At 33.1% G+C, this 17,900-nt stretch overlaps 2 protein-coding genes across 2 annotated transcripts; both read right to left on the bottom strand.

Annotated features, from left to right (window-relative positions):
• Window positions 1–3,885: 3,885 nt before the first annotated feature.
• Window positions 3,886–4,833, bottom strand: LOC105865949 (olfactory receptor 9S13-like). The gene has a single exon (XM_012755011.3). The coding sequence runs from the start codon at window positions 4,831–4,833 to the stop codon at window positions 3,886–3,888; it is 948 nt and encodes a 315-aa protein (XP_012610465.3).
• Window positions 4,834–16,344: 11,511 nt separating this feature from the next.
• Window positions 16,345–17,347, bottom strand: LOC105865811 (olfactory receptor 9K2-like). Its single transcript, XM_020287427.2, is given in 2 exon segments — window positions 16,345–17,062; window positions 17,064–17,347. Coding segments are annotated over 2 exon segments (1,002 nt in total).
• Window positions 17,348–17,900: the final 553 nt, after the last annotated feature.

The raw sequence follows: 17,900 nt of genomic DNA, 5'->3' as shown, positions 1-17,900 counted from the left end.
GGGGAAAATGGGCATTTATTGAAACCTTAAAATCTGTACCCCCATAATATGCCGAAATAAAAAAAAATATGATGTGTTGACAATGATACTTCACCTCAGTGGTCTTCTTTCCAAAAATGCATAACCACAGTCTAACCATGAGAAAAACATCAGGCAAAATTGAGTAGAGGGACATTATGCAATACCTGACCACTACTTCTCAGAACTGTCAAGGCTGTACACGGGAGGATTGCTTGAGCCCAATAGTTTGTATCTAACCTGGACAACATAATGAAACCCCTTTTTTTTGTCTCAAAAAAAAAAACAACTGTCAAGGTCATTAAAAATAAAGTAAGTCTGGGTAGTGTCACAGTCCAATGGAGGCTAAGGCATCATGACAATATAATGCAATGTGATATACTGGAAAAGTTGCTAGGACAGAAAAAGAACAATAAGGAAAAAATCTAATGAAATTCAAATACAGTATAGACAAAAAGAATTTCTGTATATAATCTTTGAAATTTATTTTTCCCCTTAATATATTGTTGCTTAATGTTCATTGTGTATGTATCTATAATTTTGTGTCATAATAATTCTATCATGTAAATATATCATTTATCATAATCAATAATCCTATTGGTGAACATTTGATTTATTTCTGGAATTTTTATTTTGTTAACTATGCTTCTATAACATTCTTATACATAACTCCTCCAGCACATGTGCAAGATCTTCTCTTGGATATCGGCTCAGGAGAGGAATTGCTGGGTAATAAGTCACATAAGTAAATGCCCTACCATAGGAGATAATGATAAGCTCATCTGAGATTATTTTCATTTATTAATAAATGCAAGGTAAAATACAGTCTGTAGACCACCTTCAGATTCAATCTTGTTTTTTCATTACACCCCTAAGAGCCTTTTTTGTACACATTTCCTAGTCATCACCATATAATTTTAATGCCATAAACATACTGCATAAGTTTGTTTTATGTATGTATAGACAACAAAATATGATACCCAAGAAATTATACTCAAAGAGAATAAGATTTTTCTACCACACACAAGAAGTAATCTTTTTCCCTTTTATAGTCGATATTGCCCCTGCTAAGAATGCATGCTATAGACCATATATACTCCAGTATTGGCATGGTCAGATGTTTTCATTTCTTTCCAATTGAATGGTAGCTAAATGGAATTGTGTTGTAATCTTGATTTCTATTTCTCTTATAGAAAACATCCCAATAAATTTTGTTGTGTACTCTTGTGTGAAATGTGTGTTAATCAATTTTTCCTATTTCATATAGGTTAGTTGTGCCATTATTATAGATTTGTAGTAATTTAATATATAATCTTCTTAGTTGTATGCATTGTGAACACATTCTTTTGGCTTGTATTTTGTACTTTTGCTTTCTATAAAACATCTTTCAATGGCCAAACTAATTCTTAATTCTACTCCATTTGCATGTACATATCTTTTCTTACATGGTGAATGCTCTTTGTACATTCTGGAACAATATTTTCTGTTGTATGACTAAACAATTTTATAATTTTCCACCAAAGTCTTATATATCTTTGTCAAATTATTCGAAATTGTTGATAATCTCTGATTGCACATATAAATGGTATAATCTGTTAAATTAAATATTGTACTTGTTTACTGCTATCATGTGGACATGCAATTGATTTTTGTACATTAATCCAAACATCTTTATGAACTCTTCTTTAAATGATCATATAAATGACAGATTAATCCCACATTTTATCCCTTATGTTTTTCATTTGTATTTGCATATTACACTGGCTAGACTTCTGATAGAATGCTGAACTGCATCAGAGATAATAGATATTCTGTCTTTTTCCCATTTAAAAAATATTTCTGATATTTTCCCATTTAGAATTTATATTCATTCAGTTTGTATATATGTTTTATCAGGTAATGAAGCTTAGTTATTTTCTAAATTTCTAAATTTTCTAAATGTTACTAAGTTTTAGGATAGCATTAAAATTTATCAAAGGTTCTTCCTCTAGCTTTTGAGATAATAAGTTTTTAAATCTTTTAATCAGTTAACATGGTGAATGTGACTCTGCATTTTCTAACATTAAACCATCAGTGTCTAACTGGCATAACTACAACTCATCCAAAGTAATCCACCTTTGTTATATTTAATACACTGTAAGACTCATTTTTATAATATGTAAGAGAATAGGAACTCTTTGCTTGAATTCATGATGTATTTACAAAATGTAATATCTTGGCAAGCAAGCATTATAAATTCCGCCAAAAAGGTTTTTTGAGTTTAAATTCCCAGAATTTAAGTTAATAAAACTAGAAATCAATAATAAAAAGATATTGTCTAAATATATCATCTATATTGAAATAATAAGTCTTATCTAAATAATTTATGAGTGAAAGCAAACATTCAAATTAAAAGAAAATTATTTATAAAATCTGAAAATAAAAATAAGTTACATTCAAAATGATGCAAAAGTTTTATACATATTTCAATAAAATAAAAACTGAAAATAAAATAACTAAGCATTCAACATGTGAATACAGAAAGAGAAAGCTAATAAAACAAAATCTCAGAAAAATAAATTAAAATAATTATATCAATATGCAGATCTATATACAGATATTATATTAATACATTTAATGCATGTATTAATTTAGTTGTAATGTTTTGGTGTTATAGTTTTGAATACACTTAAGCAAAACAAAAGAAAAACACAAACTATGTAATAACTAGACATCACATCATAAAATACTTTGAAAATAATGATATGGAACTCAATATTCTAGTGGTATAAAGTCAAACCATTTGGCAAGTTTAAGAGACAAAAATAAGAATAAATTTTCAGGATTCAAAGTAAAAAGTATAGACATAGAAAGGATTAAGTTATTATAAGATATGTAGGCTATAACATTTTATTATATAATTTTAATTAAATATTATGATTTGATTATTTTAGTTTATGATATTAATATTTTTAATTATTAATATATAAGAAAACATTTTAAAAAATTACAAAAAAGAAAACATTTTATCTATAGCATTAATTTTTCAAATCTAGAGGAAAATAGGAATTTTCAGATCAAAACATAACTAATGAAATGACCCATAAACATAAATAGAAACTAATTATATTAATAAGCATAAATAATACTAGTTATTTTTCAAATATTTATTATTAAGATCCTCATGACAAAGTAGTTTTACTGCAGCTATGACGTTATTTATTTATTTATTTAGCTTCTGGATGAAATCATTACTATCTGGATGACTTAACAATATTATTGGTATAATACTTGGCACTACTCCTTTGTATAATTATTTGGCAAAGCCAGTAATTTATATTACCATAGCACTTCTAATTCTCATTTGCAAAGATTGAACAATGGCCAACTTGCTTATGATCTGGATAAAACAAAGAAGATAAAACATTCAGTAGTGTCTATCTCCATTTGTCCCTTTCAAATAGACAGATAAACAGGTACATGTTCATATAAATATATATATATATATGTTTATATATATATATACATACACACACCCACACACATATATACATACACACAGATATTGTGTTCATAAATATAATGTGTATACTAATGCATCAAATTGGTAGTACTGTATTTTAGCTACAATTCTAAATACAGCTAAGCCAGATGAAACAAGAATAACAAATCTATGTAATATCTAGATATCACACTATAAAATTATATAGAAATATGAAAAACCTATATTAATTTTTAATTGACTTTTAAAAAGACTTATTGATGATACAAATGAAAATAAACTTTACCCTGACAAACTTTTCGATATCTTTCTTTGAAACTATTCTATAGCAAATTGTTGATAGTATTGATTTTCATTGATTTTACAGTTTTATAGATGGCTAGAGGTCAATTAAAAGATATTTTTCTCATCATTATCCTTTTTAAAGCATTTTTCACCTCTCTATTTCTTAGGCTATAAATCAGAGGATTTAACATAGGGATGATAAGAGTATAGAATAAAGCTACAATTTTGCTTTTCTCTGGTGAGGAGATGGCCCCCGGTTGAGCATACATGAAGAACACAGTTCCATAGAATAAACTTACTACCACCATATGGGAGCCACAGGTGGAGAAGGTTTTACTCCTACCATGGGTTGAGGGGATCTTCAGGACAGTGGAGAGAATATAAGCATAGGATACCAGAATGACAGCTACGGTGGTGAGGATGATGAGGGCAGAGAGAATAAACAGTACAATCTCATTCACAAAGGTGTCAACACATGAGATCTTGATCAGGGCTGGGACATCACAGAAAAAGTGGTCCAGTCTGTTCTCCCTACAGAAGCGCAAACTAAAGGTGAAACCTGTTTGTATCATGGAGTTGATGCATCCACAGGTATAGGAGCCAATCACCAAACGAACGCAAGCCTGCTGAGACATACGTACATTATAGAGGAATGGTGAGCAAATGGCTGAGAAGCGGTCATATGCCATCACAGCCAGAAGAAAACCTTCAGTCCCAACAAAAAGAGCAAAGAAAAAGAATTGTGTTGCACAGCCATTGTAAGAAATTTTCTTTTCTTTGGACAAGAAAGTAGCCAGGGTTTTGGGAGCAATGACTGTGGAGTAGCAGAGATCTAAATAGGACAAATTTCTGAGAAAGAAATACATAGGCGTGTGAAGTCTGGAGTCTATTTTAATGATGACTAACATGCTGGTATTTCCCAACACAATGACCATGTAGAGAAGCAAGAAAAGTAGGAATAAAAGAATCTGTACTTGTGGAGATGATCTGAATCCCAGCAGAATAAACTCTGTCAACTCTGAGTAATTCCTGTTCAGCTCACTCTTCATAGCTGAGATCAATCTGAGAAAATGAGAAGATTATCATGAAGCCTGTGGAAAGGCTTGATCAATTTTTGATTCCTGAAGTTCTCAATGAAAAAAATAAAATGCCAACACAAATTGGGATTTTCTTAGCAGTGTATCTGATGGAATAGCTTTACACTTGAAGCATCCAAACTACAACCAAAATAAGATTGTCTAGGTTCTTTCTAATATATTTAGTTTCTGTATGATATGAGAAATGTAATGGGCAAAGGATGTTTTGGGCAGTGAGGTTACGTCATTTTAGGCCACTTGAGAAGAGCTTTGAAATGAGATGAATTGAGTTCACATTCATCTCTTTCAGTATAAAAGAATCTAAGATAAGTATCTACACTTTCAATGCCTCAAAAGTTCTCCTCTTCCAAATGGGAAGTACTAATAATATCTACTTTATTAGATTGTGAGGATTATGTGAAATTGGATGTGAAAAGCCAGACTCAAACACCTTAAAATTATAAAACTTCATCAAATAAATAAGTAAACAAGCAGACATGCAAAGTGCTTTGTGCTTTAGGAATGGAAAATTGGGTGAAAACGTAGATCAGTTCCTTTCCCCACCCCAAGATGAATTTAATGTGGATCTCTTAAAACATTCTGCTATGTAAAAATATTAGGAAACGTGGGGTTATAGTTTAAGGATGCTGAACGAAGCACCAGTCTTAAAGTTATCCAAAGTGATTAATCAAACTCTTACCATGTACACTAACTACACTGCTCAACTTCTATTTCCTATTTAATTTACTACAAATCTCTAAATGCTAGTTGTTTTCTTTTTGGCATCAAAACTCTAGCGTGTTTTTTCTTTTTACTGTCTTAGATATATGAATTATTTTCTTTATATAGAAGCACTACAGATAAAGTATAAGATTAACTTCCCATAAGAAATTTTCTCACTTTATATATTGTTAATAAACACAAAACATTAATGCAAATAAGTAAGGGGAAAATTCTATGTTACATAGGTTATGCTTTTTGTTCTTCTATAACAATTAATGCTTAATATCAAATACTAAAGAGGGATACAGATACATTGTCATCAATAATTTTAATATATATGAAAAGTTAAATTCAAGTGGAAAAGAGAAATGTTGTTATAATTCTGGAGTTCCATTACTTTATTTAATTTCTGAACTAACAAAAAAAGTTGCTTCAAGAAATTTATCATATTTGAAGTTAATATTTCTATTTGGAATTTTTTATAAAATTAGAAGTACGAAAAAGTCAGAAGATGTGAAACTGATTTAGCTTCTTTTATGAAGTCAAAATATGCTATTGGTTAAAAGCGTGGTGTTTCAATTCATATAAATCTGGCTTTTAATCCATGCTCTGCCACTCACTGGCTGAGTAATCTTGGACAAATTATTTAAATTCCATGAGCCTCTGTTTGCTCATCAGCAAAATGTGGTTTAGAATATCTGTGTTATAGGATTGTTGTAGCATAGATTAAATTAAACAATATCTATAAATTAAAAGAAATATGTAGCACCTGGGAAATAGAAAGTACTTAATAAATAATTGATATATGACAAAATGAGCAGAAAAAAATGTTTTGCTAAGTTTCAAAAACTATCTTCAGAAATATTTATGCTTTTAAAAACCAGTTACCTTTCTTGAGATCCAGCTTATTCCACAAAAAGTCTCCTTGAAAGATTTCAAAACTTTATTGTTCTTGTAAAGGAAGCTTTGAGAAAAGTGTAATTAATTACAAAATTGCTTCACAGTATATATACATTTATTCAAGTATCTGAGTACACTCAGTAAATAGATCTATTTATTTATAAGTCTCCTGTACCTCTTCCTTATTAAAACCAAAAGAGAGTCTCAGACTGGGTCTTCAGTTTGAAACCAGAGAAAATATTATTATTTATTTCAGAACTGAAAGTCAGAATTCCTCCTATATGCCATCTGCCATAAGTCCTAAGTCTTTTGATCTAGCCATATAGTTATTCTTAAAACCAAGAAAGCAAATTAGAAGAATATATTAAAATGTGAGGTCTTTTTTGAAAAATAAAAAGGGCCCTGGAGGGCAATTAGGTCAGTGTTTGCCAAACTTTCCCATACCTCAGAGTCATCTGGGAGGTTTTGTTTTGCTTTGCTTTTAATACTGATTCCTGGGTAACACCTTATTCTTAATTAATCTGAATATTGAAAAATGTCTATTAGTGAGAAGTATTCATTTATATTTTAAGATTCCCAACTGACTCTAATAAAATCAATCCCTATAGAAGTGAAAGTTTGTAAAAGTTTTAGAACCAGTGAATTAGGTCTTTTTATTGCTTCCAGGCAGAACAGCAGTTTATCACTCAAAGTTACTCAGAGTCTCTGGAGGCTGAGACAGGAAGATCATTTGAACTCAAGAGTTCCAGACCAGCCTGAGCAAGAACCAAGACCCTGTCTCTACTAACAAAATAGAAAGAAATTAGCTGGACAACTAAAAACATATAGAAAAAATTAGCTAGGCATGGTGACACAGACCTGTAGTCCCAGCTACTAAGGAGGCTGAGGCAGGAGGATCACTTGAGCCCAGGAGTTTGAGGTTGCTGTGAGCTAGGTTGACATCACAGCACTCTAGCCAGGGCAACAGTGTGAGACTCAGTCTCAGAAAAAATAAAAAAAGGTATTCAAAGTTATTAATGGTTATAGAGAATCTTCTAAAAGGGAATTCCTCACTTTTCATTGCATTATTTTACAAATATCACAGAAATTTCGGTCTTTATTCAACCAAGTATGTAATAAACTTTACCCATGTCTTGTTTTTCATATACCAATGGACTCAAAGACAAGTTGATTACACTTATTTAATGGTAATCACTAAATGTTACTGATATAAACCAGGTTCACCACCACTCCACCTATCCACGCTTGCTTCCCAGGTATTCCTTTATTATATACATATAATTTTTTACCTTATACATCTAGTTTTATCTTGATTTCTAAAAGAGCTATTAAAAATAGCATAAAAAGAGAAAACATATTTTATATAGACTATGGGTTCTTTATCTGGAATATTTGAAGGAACTTCTAAGATTTCGTGTTGCCCTGGTAATTAAAAATAAAGTTTTGTACATTTATATAATATATAAGTTTCATGAATTATATCAAATTCTAAAAATCAGTTCTGACCTAAAATGATTAGGAATAAAATGACAACTGATATACCCACTAAGTCAAAAATAATTGGACAAGTAAAACGAAGTACATATTCCCTTTCAAATTGGCAATGTATCTTCTAATATGCATCAGTTAACTAATATAATGCATGGTATATAATTGATATTATATTTAGATTATTATTTATTTTTAAAATTTATGTGTGTGCTGAAAAATATATTTTATAAAATATAACAGGTACCAATTACTTTAAAATTCTATAGCACTTCTCCTATACCAAATTATGGTTATTCCATTTTCTTCATTTTTCTGAATTGTTCCATTTTCTCAAATTGTTAACTGAGTCATACCTTCTTAAATCTATATCTTATACTAAGTTTGACAGTTGACATATCTGATATTTCACTTTGACACTTCTTGTTTTATATTTATTGTGAAGATATATCCTACCTTTCGAATGCACATTTGGGCTGAGATTATATTTCAAATTTTTTTAGACCAATTTTTATGAAACATTGGATAAGTAAAAAATTTGTGATATTTTCATTGATGGTTTGAGAACTTCTGTTCTGGTGAATTTAAATTGAAAATAAACCATGTAGGTGACCTGAGAACAAGGTGGATAATGAGCTGAAAGCTGTACTGGGAGCAAATCCATCTCAACCTAAGTGTGAATTAGCAGTGAAGTTTGATATTACCATCCCAACAATATTGGACCATTTGAAATGAATCAGCAAGGTAAAGAAGCTGGATAGATGGTTTCTGCATGAATTAAATGAGCATCAAAAGAGAGATTGTCTCAAAGCTTGCCTTTGATTTCTGTCAAAACATAAAGGCAAATCATTTACACCATATTCATTATGTATGATGAAAAATGGACAATTGCAAGCATTCAGCACAATGGTTGGACAAAGATAAAGTGGTAAAACCAAAACCAAATATTCATTTAAAAAAGCTAATGGTGCCTGTTTGGTGGTGAACCACTGATATTATCTACTACAGCTTCATGAAACCTGATCTGTCCATAACAAGGGATGTCTACTATAAGCAACTAGAGGAAATAATGAAGATGCTTGCAACTGTGCAGCCAAGCTTGGTCACTAGAGATAGGCCAATCCTCTTGCAAGGTAACATTAGACCACATGTTGCACAACCACTGCTGCTCAAACTACGGCAGCTAGATTTGGAAACTCTCAGTTATCCACCATATTCACCAGACCTTGCATCAACTGACTATCACCTCTTCCAGGAATTGGATTACTTCTTGCAAAGAAAAATATTCAATTCTCAACAAGCTTTGGAAAAGGTCTTTTATCATTTTATCACCACTCACTTTCCAGGCTTTTTCATTGCCTGCAAAAACAAGCTACAATTAAGATGTCAAAATTGTGTTGATAGTTTAGGCGCATATTTTGATTAATTGTACTGCTTCTTGTTTGAGATATAATAAACTATGCTTTGGTTTGAAATTGGACATTTTATATTTCGTGACCTAATAGAAAGCCATAGTAATCAAAACAGCATAGTAATAGCATAAAAACAGAACCATACACCAATGAAACAGAATAAATAGTCCATAAATAAGTCTAAATATATACAGTCAACTATTTTTCAATAAAAGCACCAAGAGGACACAATGAGAAATGCATCATCTCTTCAATAAATGGTGGTGGGAAAACAGAATTTTCAGTCAAAAAGAATAAAATCGAACCCTTATATTAAACTGTTTATAAAAATAAACTTAAAATGGATAAAATATCTGAATGTAAGACCTGAAACTGTAAAATTCCTAGAAGAGAACATAGGGGAAAATCTCTTTGACTTCAGTCTTGGCGATGATTTTTCTGATCACACCAAAAGTACAAAACACAATCACAAACACACATAAAAACACAAATAAAGAAATGGAACTACATCAATCTGAGAAGCTTCTATACAACAAAAGCAACAGTGAAAAAAACTGAAAAGAAAACCTATGGGATGGGAAAACATTATTGCAAACTACATATCTAGTAGGAGGTTAACATCCAAAAACTTAAAGAACACTTACAATTCAATAGTGGAAAACCAGATAATCCAATTTAAAAACGGGCAAAGATCCTGAACAGACATTTCTTTAAAGAAAACATAAAGTATACAACAGGTATGTGAAAAAGTACTCAACATCATAAATCATATCTACAATATATATTAAAATTCCTATGAGGTATCACCTCATACACATAAGAATGGCTATTATCAAAAAGACAAGGGATAACCAGTTTTGGTTAAGGTGTGGAGAAAAACACGACCTCAGTATACTGTTGGTGAGAATTTATAATGGTACAATCATTATTGGAAAGTATTGAAAACAGTGTGAATATTATTGGAAATAACTTCTTCTTGCTCTATTTTTGATATGAGTTTAGAAGTATTGGTAAGAGTTCTTTATTGAGTGTTTGGTGAATTCAGTTGTGAAGCCATATGGTTTAAGGCTTTTCTTTGTTGGAATATTTGTAATTACTTCTTTAATCTCTTTGTTTTTAATATATTTAACCTTTCAATTTCTCCCTGATTCACATTTGGTAGGGTATATTTTTCCATAAATTTACTCATTTCTCTAGGTTATACAATTAGTTGGCATAAAATTATTCATAATACTCCCTTATGAACCTTTGTATTAATGAAGCATGTGATGTAGTGGGAATACTTTCTTTTCTGATTTTGTCTGTTTGAGGCTTCTCTCTTTTAAGTAGTTAGTCTGGCTAGTGGTTTGTCAATTTTGTTTATTTTTTTCAAAGAATCCACTGACTTTTATTGATTTTTTTTAAAGGTTTTTCTCTTCTCCATTGGATTTATTTCTGTTCTGATCTTTACTATTTCCTTACTTCTGCTATGGTTGGGCTTAGTTTGTTCTTCTTTTTCTAGCTCCTTATGGCATAATGTTAAACTATTTATTGGAATTTTTATTCTTTTTCAATGTTGGCATTTATTGAGATAAACTTCTCTCTTACAACTGCTTTTGCTGAATCCCATAGGTTTTGATATGTGGTGTTCCATTGTTGTTTGTCTCAAGATATTTCTTAATTCCCTCTTTGATTTTATCTTTGTCCCATTGGTTGTTCAGGAGCATGTGTTTCCACATATATGTGTATCTCTGAGATTCCTCCTGTTATCAATTTCTAATTTCATACTATAAATATTATATTATGAAACAATATTAAATATGATTTCAATCTCCTTAAATTTGTTCAGATCTCTGTTTTAGCCTACTATATACAGTTTACCCTGTCAAATGTGTCATGTACACTAGAAAAGAATGTATATTCTGTTGCTGTTGGATGAAAAATTTTATATATGTTTGTTAGATCTATTTGGTCTAAAGTGCAGTTCAAGTTCAATATTTCCTTATTAATTTTCTGTCTGCTTTATCTATCCATTGTTAAAAGAGAGTATTGAAGTTCCCCTACTATTATTGATTGCTGTTTATTCCTTCATGTCCATTGATATTTACTTTATATTTGTATTTTAAACTTGTAGTCAGCAGCCTTGTTATAACCACTTATTACTTCTAGAAGAGTATTTTTTGCTGATTCCCTTAGATTTCATACAGAGCCACCATGGTCATCTGCAAGCAAAGATGGGATTCCATTAATAAATACCACATATTTAGTGCCTTTTTCTTTGACATATATTCACACATTTTTAATAGAGTTAAGAGTAGCTTGAATTATTTTATTTACCCAGTTTTCTATTTATTTATCATTAATTATCCCCAAAACTATTGTCCAAATGTCTAACTTTTCTCTTGGTATGTTTAAACATAGTAGGTTGTTAGACAAGATGTATAAAGCAAAAACCATAGAAAAGACTAATAGATTCAACTCCATTAAAATTTTAAAACCTTGTAAAAGACACCAAAAAAGGTGAAGACAACCCACACGGTATAAGTTATTTATTACATAGACGACACACAAAGGGTAAGTATACAAAATATATGAAGAACTTGTATAAAACAAAGAGGAAAGGATTAAACTAACCAACAAGAAAATGTGCAGAACATATGAACAGGAAAAATTTAACAAACAGCAGTTGCTTCTAGGTTGAATGCTGCCTGAACAGACAGGAGAGAGGGTAATGCTTTACTCTACTCCCATTTCTCTGAGTTTGGCACCATGTGTATGTATCACTTTTTCAGAAACACATAAAAAGTTTACTGAAAATAAAAATAAATAAAGGAAAATAAATTATGTTTTATATTTAGTCACATGTATTAAAGTACATTATATTTTCCTATAGGATCCTGTCATTCCTGAGATATACAGAGACACTATAGAACTTTTTCTTTCCTTCCTTCCTATCTTAACATAGGACAGGACATTGCTTCCAAATACAGTTGTATGTTGAACAAAGCTTAGCAGTTTTATGGAGGCAAGGAACATTTCCAATACTGTTTCTCACAGCCTTCCATACACCTGTGCTAGGTAAGAACTGCTGTTCAGTAAGTACTCGATAAATTTAATTGAGGTGATACGTATTTTATCCTTTTTTCATTCGTATCTGGTAATGTTTTTAGATGTTAAATACTCCTTTTGCTTCTTGTTCCTTGACTAATCTCTTTCCTAGAATACTGATTAGAGTTTATTACAACAAACTGAGGACTGAATAATTATTTACATTCACTTTAGTCAACCATTGCTATGACAACTTTGAAAGACTCTAATTATTATTCCTGAGTCTTTTTAAAAACAAAATCTCAAAATTCTTCAAAATCTGGAAATACATTGTTTTTTTTTCATATTTAATTTGCTTTCACAGAAATTCTTTCCTTGTTTTGTCAATTTGGTCTTGAGAGAAGAGATTGACTCTGGGAATAAAATAATGTTGAAGTTGTTCTGTCCTGAGGCACTGAAGAAAGTATGTCACGCAGTTATCAAAGAGGAATTCAAGATCTTTGGATCACCACTGGCTGTCATCAGGGTCCCAGATACGAATGTGGAAGAAGGCAGTTTTCACATGGTAAGAACAGAATTTATCCAGTTCTTTTCAGATCTCAAACTTTATTTTCAGCTCTTCTAAGTGGTATTTCATTAGTTTTAAGCAATCTTCCCTGCAGCATTTCATTCCTCCTTTTTCACGATATTTTTTATCTTTTCCCTGATTGCTCAAAATGTCCTTTTCAATGTGAGAGAAGGATAGCTGTCCTCTTTCTTCTTGAAAACCATTTCCTTCGTTTGCATGCTCGGGTACAAGATAAAATGGCTGTCGTCTTAGTTTGGTCTTAACTTTTGCTCCTAGCCAGTTATTGATAGGCACGCCTTAATGGGTGCTAGAAGGCCAGCTACTTTTTGATTCCAAGCCAGGGTGATATCCTCAGATATTGCTTCAGGTTTTCTAATGAGAAATGTTACAGCAGGGCTCCCTTTATATTTCCTCTCCACAATGATATCTGCATCTTCAATATTTTTAATTTCCTCCTTAAAGATTTTCCTAAACTTCAACAGCATCTTAGAAGCTGATAATATTTCCCCTTTAAAACTTGACTCAGAGGATTTCCTTTCGGATTTCTTTTGACCTTCACAAAGTAATTGGCACCACTGTTGTGATATTCTTCTAGCTCTACTCTAGGGACTTCCATTTTAACTTTAAAGATGACGTCAAATTCATTGGTGTAGAAATCTTCACATGCTCTGGTAGCTCCAGGTGCGCAGCAGCGCGACGCCTTTGAATGGACTTGCAGTTCTGCAGTCTCCGCAGTAGGTGGTGCACGACCCTGTCCACTACCCGCTGCCCGTGGAGGTGTCCGGGCGGCTCAGCCTCAACTAATCCAGCACCGCTCACAGCTTCCAGCCCCCAGGCGCCGCCTCCCAGCAGGCAGGCGAGACTCCCAGGCAGAACAGGTGGGTGGGAGCTGGGAACCTTGGCGGACCTGGGCCGGGGTCTCTGCTCCCCAGAGCAGCGCGCAGCCCTCTGGCGGCCAGATCCAGCCCTGGGCGGGGGTGGCGCTGAGACCGCGGGAGGTTCCAGAGATTCAGTGTCTTAAACAACAAAAGTTTGTTTCTTTACACTTACGGAGGCTGGAAGTCCAAAATCTATGTGCCAGCATGGGTCGTTTTCTCCAAAACCTCTCTCCTCAACTTGCAAATAGCTGTCCACTTGCCGCCTCCTCACATGGCTGTCCCTCTGTGTACATGCACCCCTACTGTCTCTCTGCACCCCTATCTCCTCTTCTTATGAGGACACCAGCTAGACTGGAGTAATGCCCACCCTACAGTCTTATTTTAACTTAATTACCTTTTTGAAGTGTCTGTCTTCAAATACAGTCACATTCTGAGGTACTGGGGGTTAGTGCTTCCTTTTGAGGGGATACAATTCTGTCCATAACACATTTGTTTCCTTATCTGGTGTTATTCAACTAGCTAGAAATTTCAGCACAATATTTAAAAAGATAAGGTGAGAGAAGACATCCTTGCCTTGTTCGTGATCATAGTAGAAAATTTCTATTTTCTTGGCATTAAGTATGATGTTAGCTGTGGCTTTTCTATACAAATTCTTTATAAAGGTGAGGAGGTTTTCACTTTATTTCTGGTTTCCGAGAGCTCCTGCACTATTTATCTGTTTGTACCATCATCACACACACTTATTTAATTAAAAATTGGGGAGATACAGCTTCTTCGCTGCACTCTCCTCATAGTGAGCAGTTAATGTGTTCTGTGCATTTTACCTACAGTTTTTCAAATCTGACTTTTTTCATTGACATTGACATACTTTAAGCCCACATCAATATCAGAAACCACTGTGGCAAGTTCCTTTACTCCAATCTAATGTCCTTTAAATCTATCTCCCACACAGCCCAAGAAGAGTTTCAAATATTACCAGCCACCTTTTTCAGCACCCTGCCCCATCTTGTGATTTTTTATTAGTACTTTTGGCACAAATCTTTGGACTGTAATGTATGCCAAAATATTTGACCATCTCAATTAATTATAAACTCCCTAAAGAATTAGGCTATTTATCCCGGGCCTACAATAAGGCCAGTACATATCACACAAGTTTTCAGTAAAATTAATCAAATAAATAAATAAATTTAGAGGGATAGATGAGTAAATTTTGGATTACACTCTATTTTGATGACTCTCTCAATTCTATACCTTCATTCAATATTGCTTAGCAAACACAAGACAAAACTGTGAACATCAAAATTGAGAGAATGATTGCTGGAAATATTTTCAGATTTCTGTCTCCCACTTTAGTTCTTCATATTGGGATCCAGCGACTAGCAGTGCCTCAGAGCACTCCATAATGCTGGAATATATAATGTTCCAATTTAATGTATGTAGTGAAACTTGTTTATTTCTTCCTATTTTTAATTAATCTCTAACACATAAAAATGTTTGATCAAGGTAAAAATTTAATAAGAACATGCTAATGAAATTAGTTAAAAATTAGAAAAGTATTTTATTTATTTCAAGATATTAAGGGGGTACAAGTGTTTTGTTACATGGATCCATGTATAATGCTGAACTCAGGGCTTTTAAAGTGTCTGTCGACAGAATAGTGTTCATTGTATGCAATAGGTAAGTTTAATCCCTCATGTCCCTCACAACCTGCTCCCTTCTTGGTTTCCAGTGTCCTTTACAACTCTTTGTGCCCATGTGTACCCATTGCTTAGCTTCCACTTTTTAGTGAGAACATGGAGTACTTGTTTTTCCATTCCTGAGATACTTCACTTAGGATAATAGTTTCCACTTACATCCAAGTTGCTTGGAGAGACATTATTTCATCCATTTTAATGGTTGAGCAGTACTATATGATACACACACAAACACACAAACACACCATATTTTCTTTATCTACTCATGAACTTATAGTCACCTAGGTTGATTACATAGCTTTAAAATTGTGAATTTTGCTGCAATAAACATTCAAATACCAAACAAATGTTTTATTTTTAAAAATCTGGGCATCTTTGTTACTTATCTATGATTATTTATGGGAGGAATGGGCAATTGCAAAGACAAACACTAGATAAAATTTTGTTAAAGCAGTATAATAAAAGAAAATATAAAAGTATTGTTCAATGGTATTCCATAAGAATCAATACTTATAAATTCTAAAGAATCAATACTTATAAATTATAAAATGTGTTATAAGAGACAAGTGGGAGGGGTCGTCAATAAAAATCCTCCACTAATAGGACATTTCCAATATCCAAGACTTTCACAATTGACAATGTCTCGGAAGGGAAGTAAAATATGCAAAGAGTACATCATCTGGAAAAAGGGTCTGACAGTATTTTTATGACATTCAGGGGAATCAATTTCATTAATGGCTACAAGGGGTATAAAATAAATAGCCACAATACAACTGAAGAAAGAAAAATACTACTCACAGAATAGTATTTTTCTTCTCTAGAAGTTTTTTTATGGCTTCTTTGACATCTTTGTTCCTCAGAGAGTATATCAAAGGATTCAACATGGGAGTGACTAAAGAGTAACACAAGGAGGCCACTTTGCTCAGTTCAGGAAATCTGTCAGGAGTAAGATACATAAAAAAGACAGCACCATACAGCACACTCACTACTCCGAGGTCAGAACTGCAAGTTGAAAAGGCTTTCTTACGTCCCTCTGTGGAACGTATCTTGAGGACTGTGGACACAATGTACATGTAAGAAACAATGATGACTATGATGGTGGGCAAGATAATGACAGAAGATAAGGAAAAGGATATCATTCTGTGGATAAAGAGGTCTGAACAAGATAGTCTCCAAAGTGGACGAGTATCACAGTAAAAGTGATCAACAGCTCGAGAAGCACAAAAGGATAAAGTAAATGTCATGCTGGTCTGAAGAACTGAGCTGATGCAGCCACAAAAATAGGAACCAGCCACCAACTGAGTGCAGAGACGTGTTGACATCTGAACAGAGTAGAGGAGAGGGTTGCAGATGGCAATGAAGCGGTCATAAGCCATGGCTGCCAGGAGAAAATCCTCAGTGACAATGAACAGGGCAAAGAGAAAGAATTGTGCCACACAACCTGCAAAGGAGATGGACTTGCTTATAGACCAGAAATTGATCGTAGTCTTGGGTGCAATAACAGACGAATAGATCAATGAAGGAGAGATTGCCTAGGAAAAGATACATCGGTGTGTTCAGCTGAGAATCAGTCTTAATAATGGCCATCATGCCAACGTTCCCTAGAAGGATCATGGAGTATATAAGCAGAAATAGCAGGAAGAGAAGAATGTGAATCTCTGGGCGGACCCTGAAGCCTATGAGAATGAAGTCAGTCGTTTCTGAGTGATTACTTGCTCCCCTGTCAGCCATGGCAGAGACCTGCTGAGACGCGCAAGGCAAAATAAGCAAATGAACTCTTGGCTTTGCTCCTAACATTACACATAATCTCTTACACAATTGGGATTTACAAGCTATTCTTTTTTTTTTTTATTTCGCCATATTATGGGGGTACAGATTTTAAGGTGTCAATAAATGCCCATTTCCCCCCCTCCCCCCACAAGTCTGAGTCTCCAGCATGACCATCCCCCAGATGGTGCACATCTCACTCATTATATATGTGTATACCCACCCCCCTCTCCCCTCCCACCTGCCCAATACCCTATTACTGTAGTACCTATGTGACCACTTAGGTGCTGTTCAGTTAATACCAATTTGCTGGTGCATATATGTGGTGCTACAAAGCTATTCTGTAATCATAATTCATTTTATCTCATAGATGTACTATATCTTATACTAAAGCCAACCCACTGATGTTAAATACTATACAAAGATTAGTTGTTTTCCTTAGTTCCCTTAAGTGGTGGAATTTGGCCTTTTGTCTCTGTATCTAATACAATGCCTTTCTACCCAAATATCTTTCACATTTACAAGTATCACTTCTCTATACATTTCCCATTCATAATTTACAGAATAACTTCAACATCGTGAA

Source organism: Microcebus murinus, chromosome 10 (assembly GCF_040939455.1).
Source record: "Microcebus murinus isolate Inina chromosome 10, M.murinus_Inina_mat1.0, whole genome shotgun sequence".
NCBI classification, from domain to species: Eukaryota; Metazoa; Chordata; class Mammalia; order Primates; family Cheirogaleidae; genus Microcebus; species Microcebus murinus.
Note: the sequence above shows the minus strand (reverse complement) of the source record. Positions and strands in the feature narration are given on the sequence as shown.

Bases quoted from the DNA above. Each gene is read 5' to 3' on its own strand.
- LOC105865949 (XM_012755011.3), bottom strand. From the start codon at position 4,833: ATGAAGAGTGAGCTGAACAGGAATTACTCAGAGTTGACAGAGTTTATT.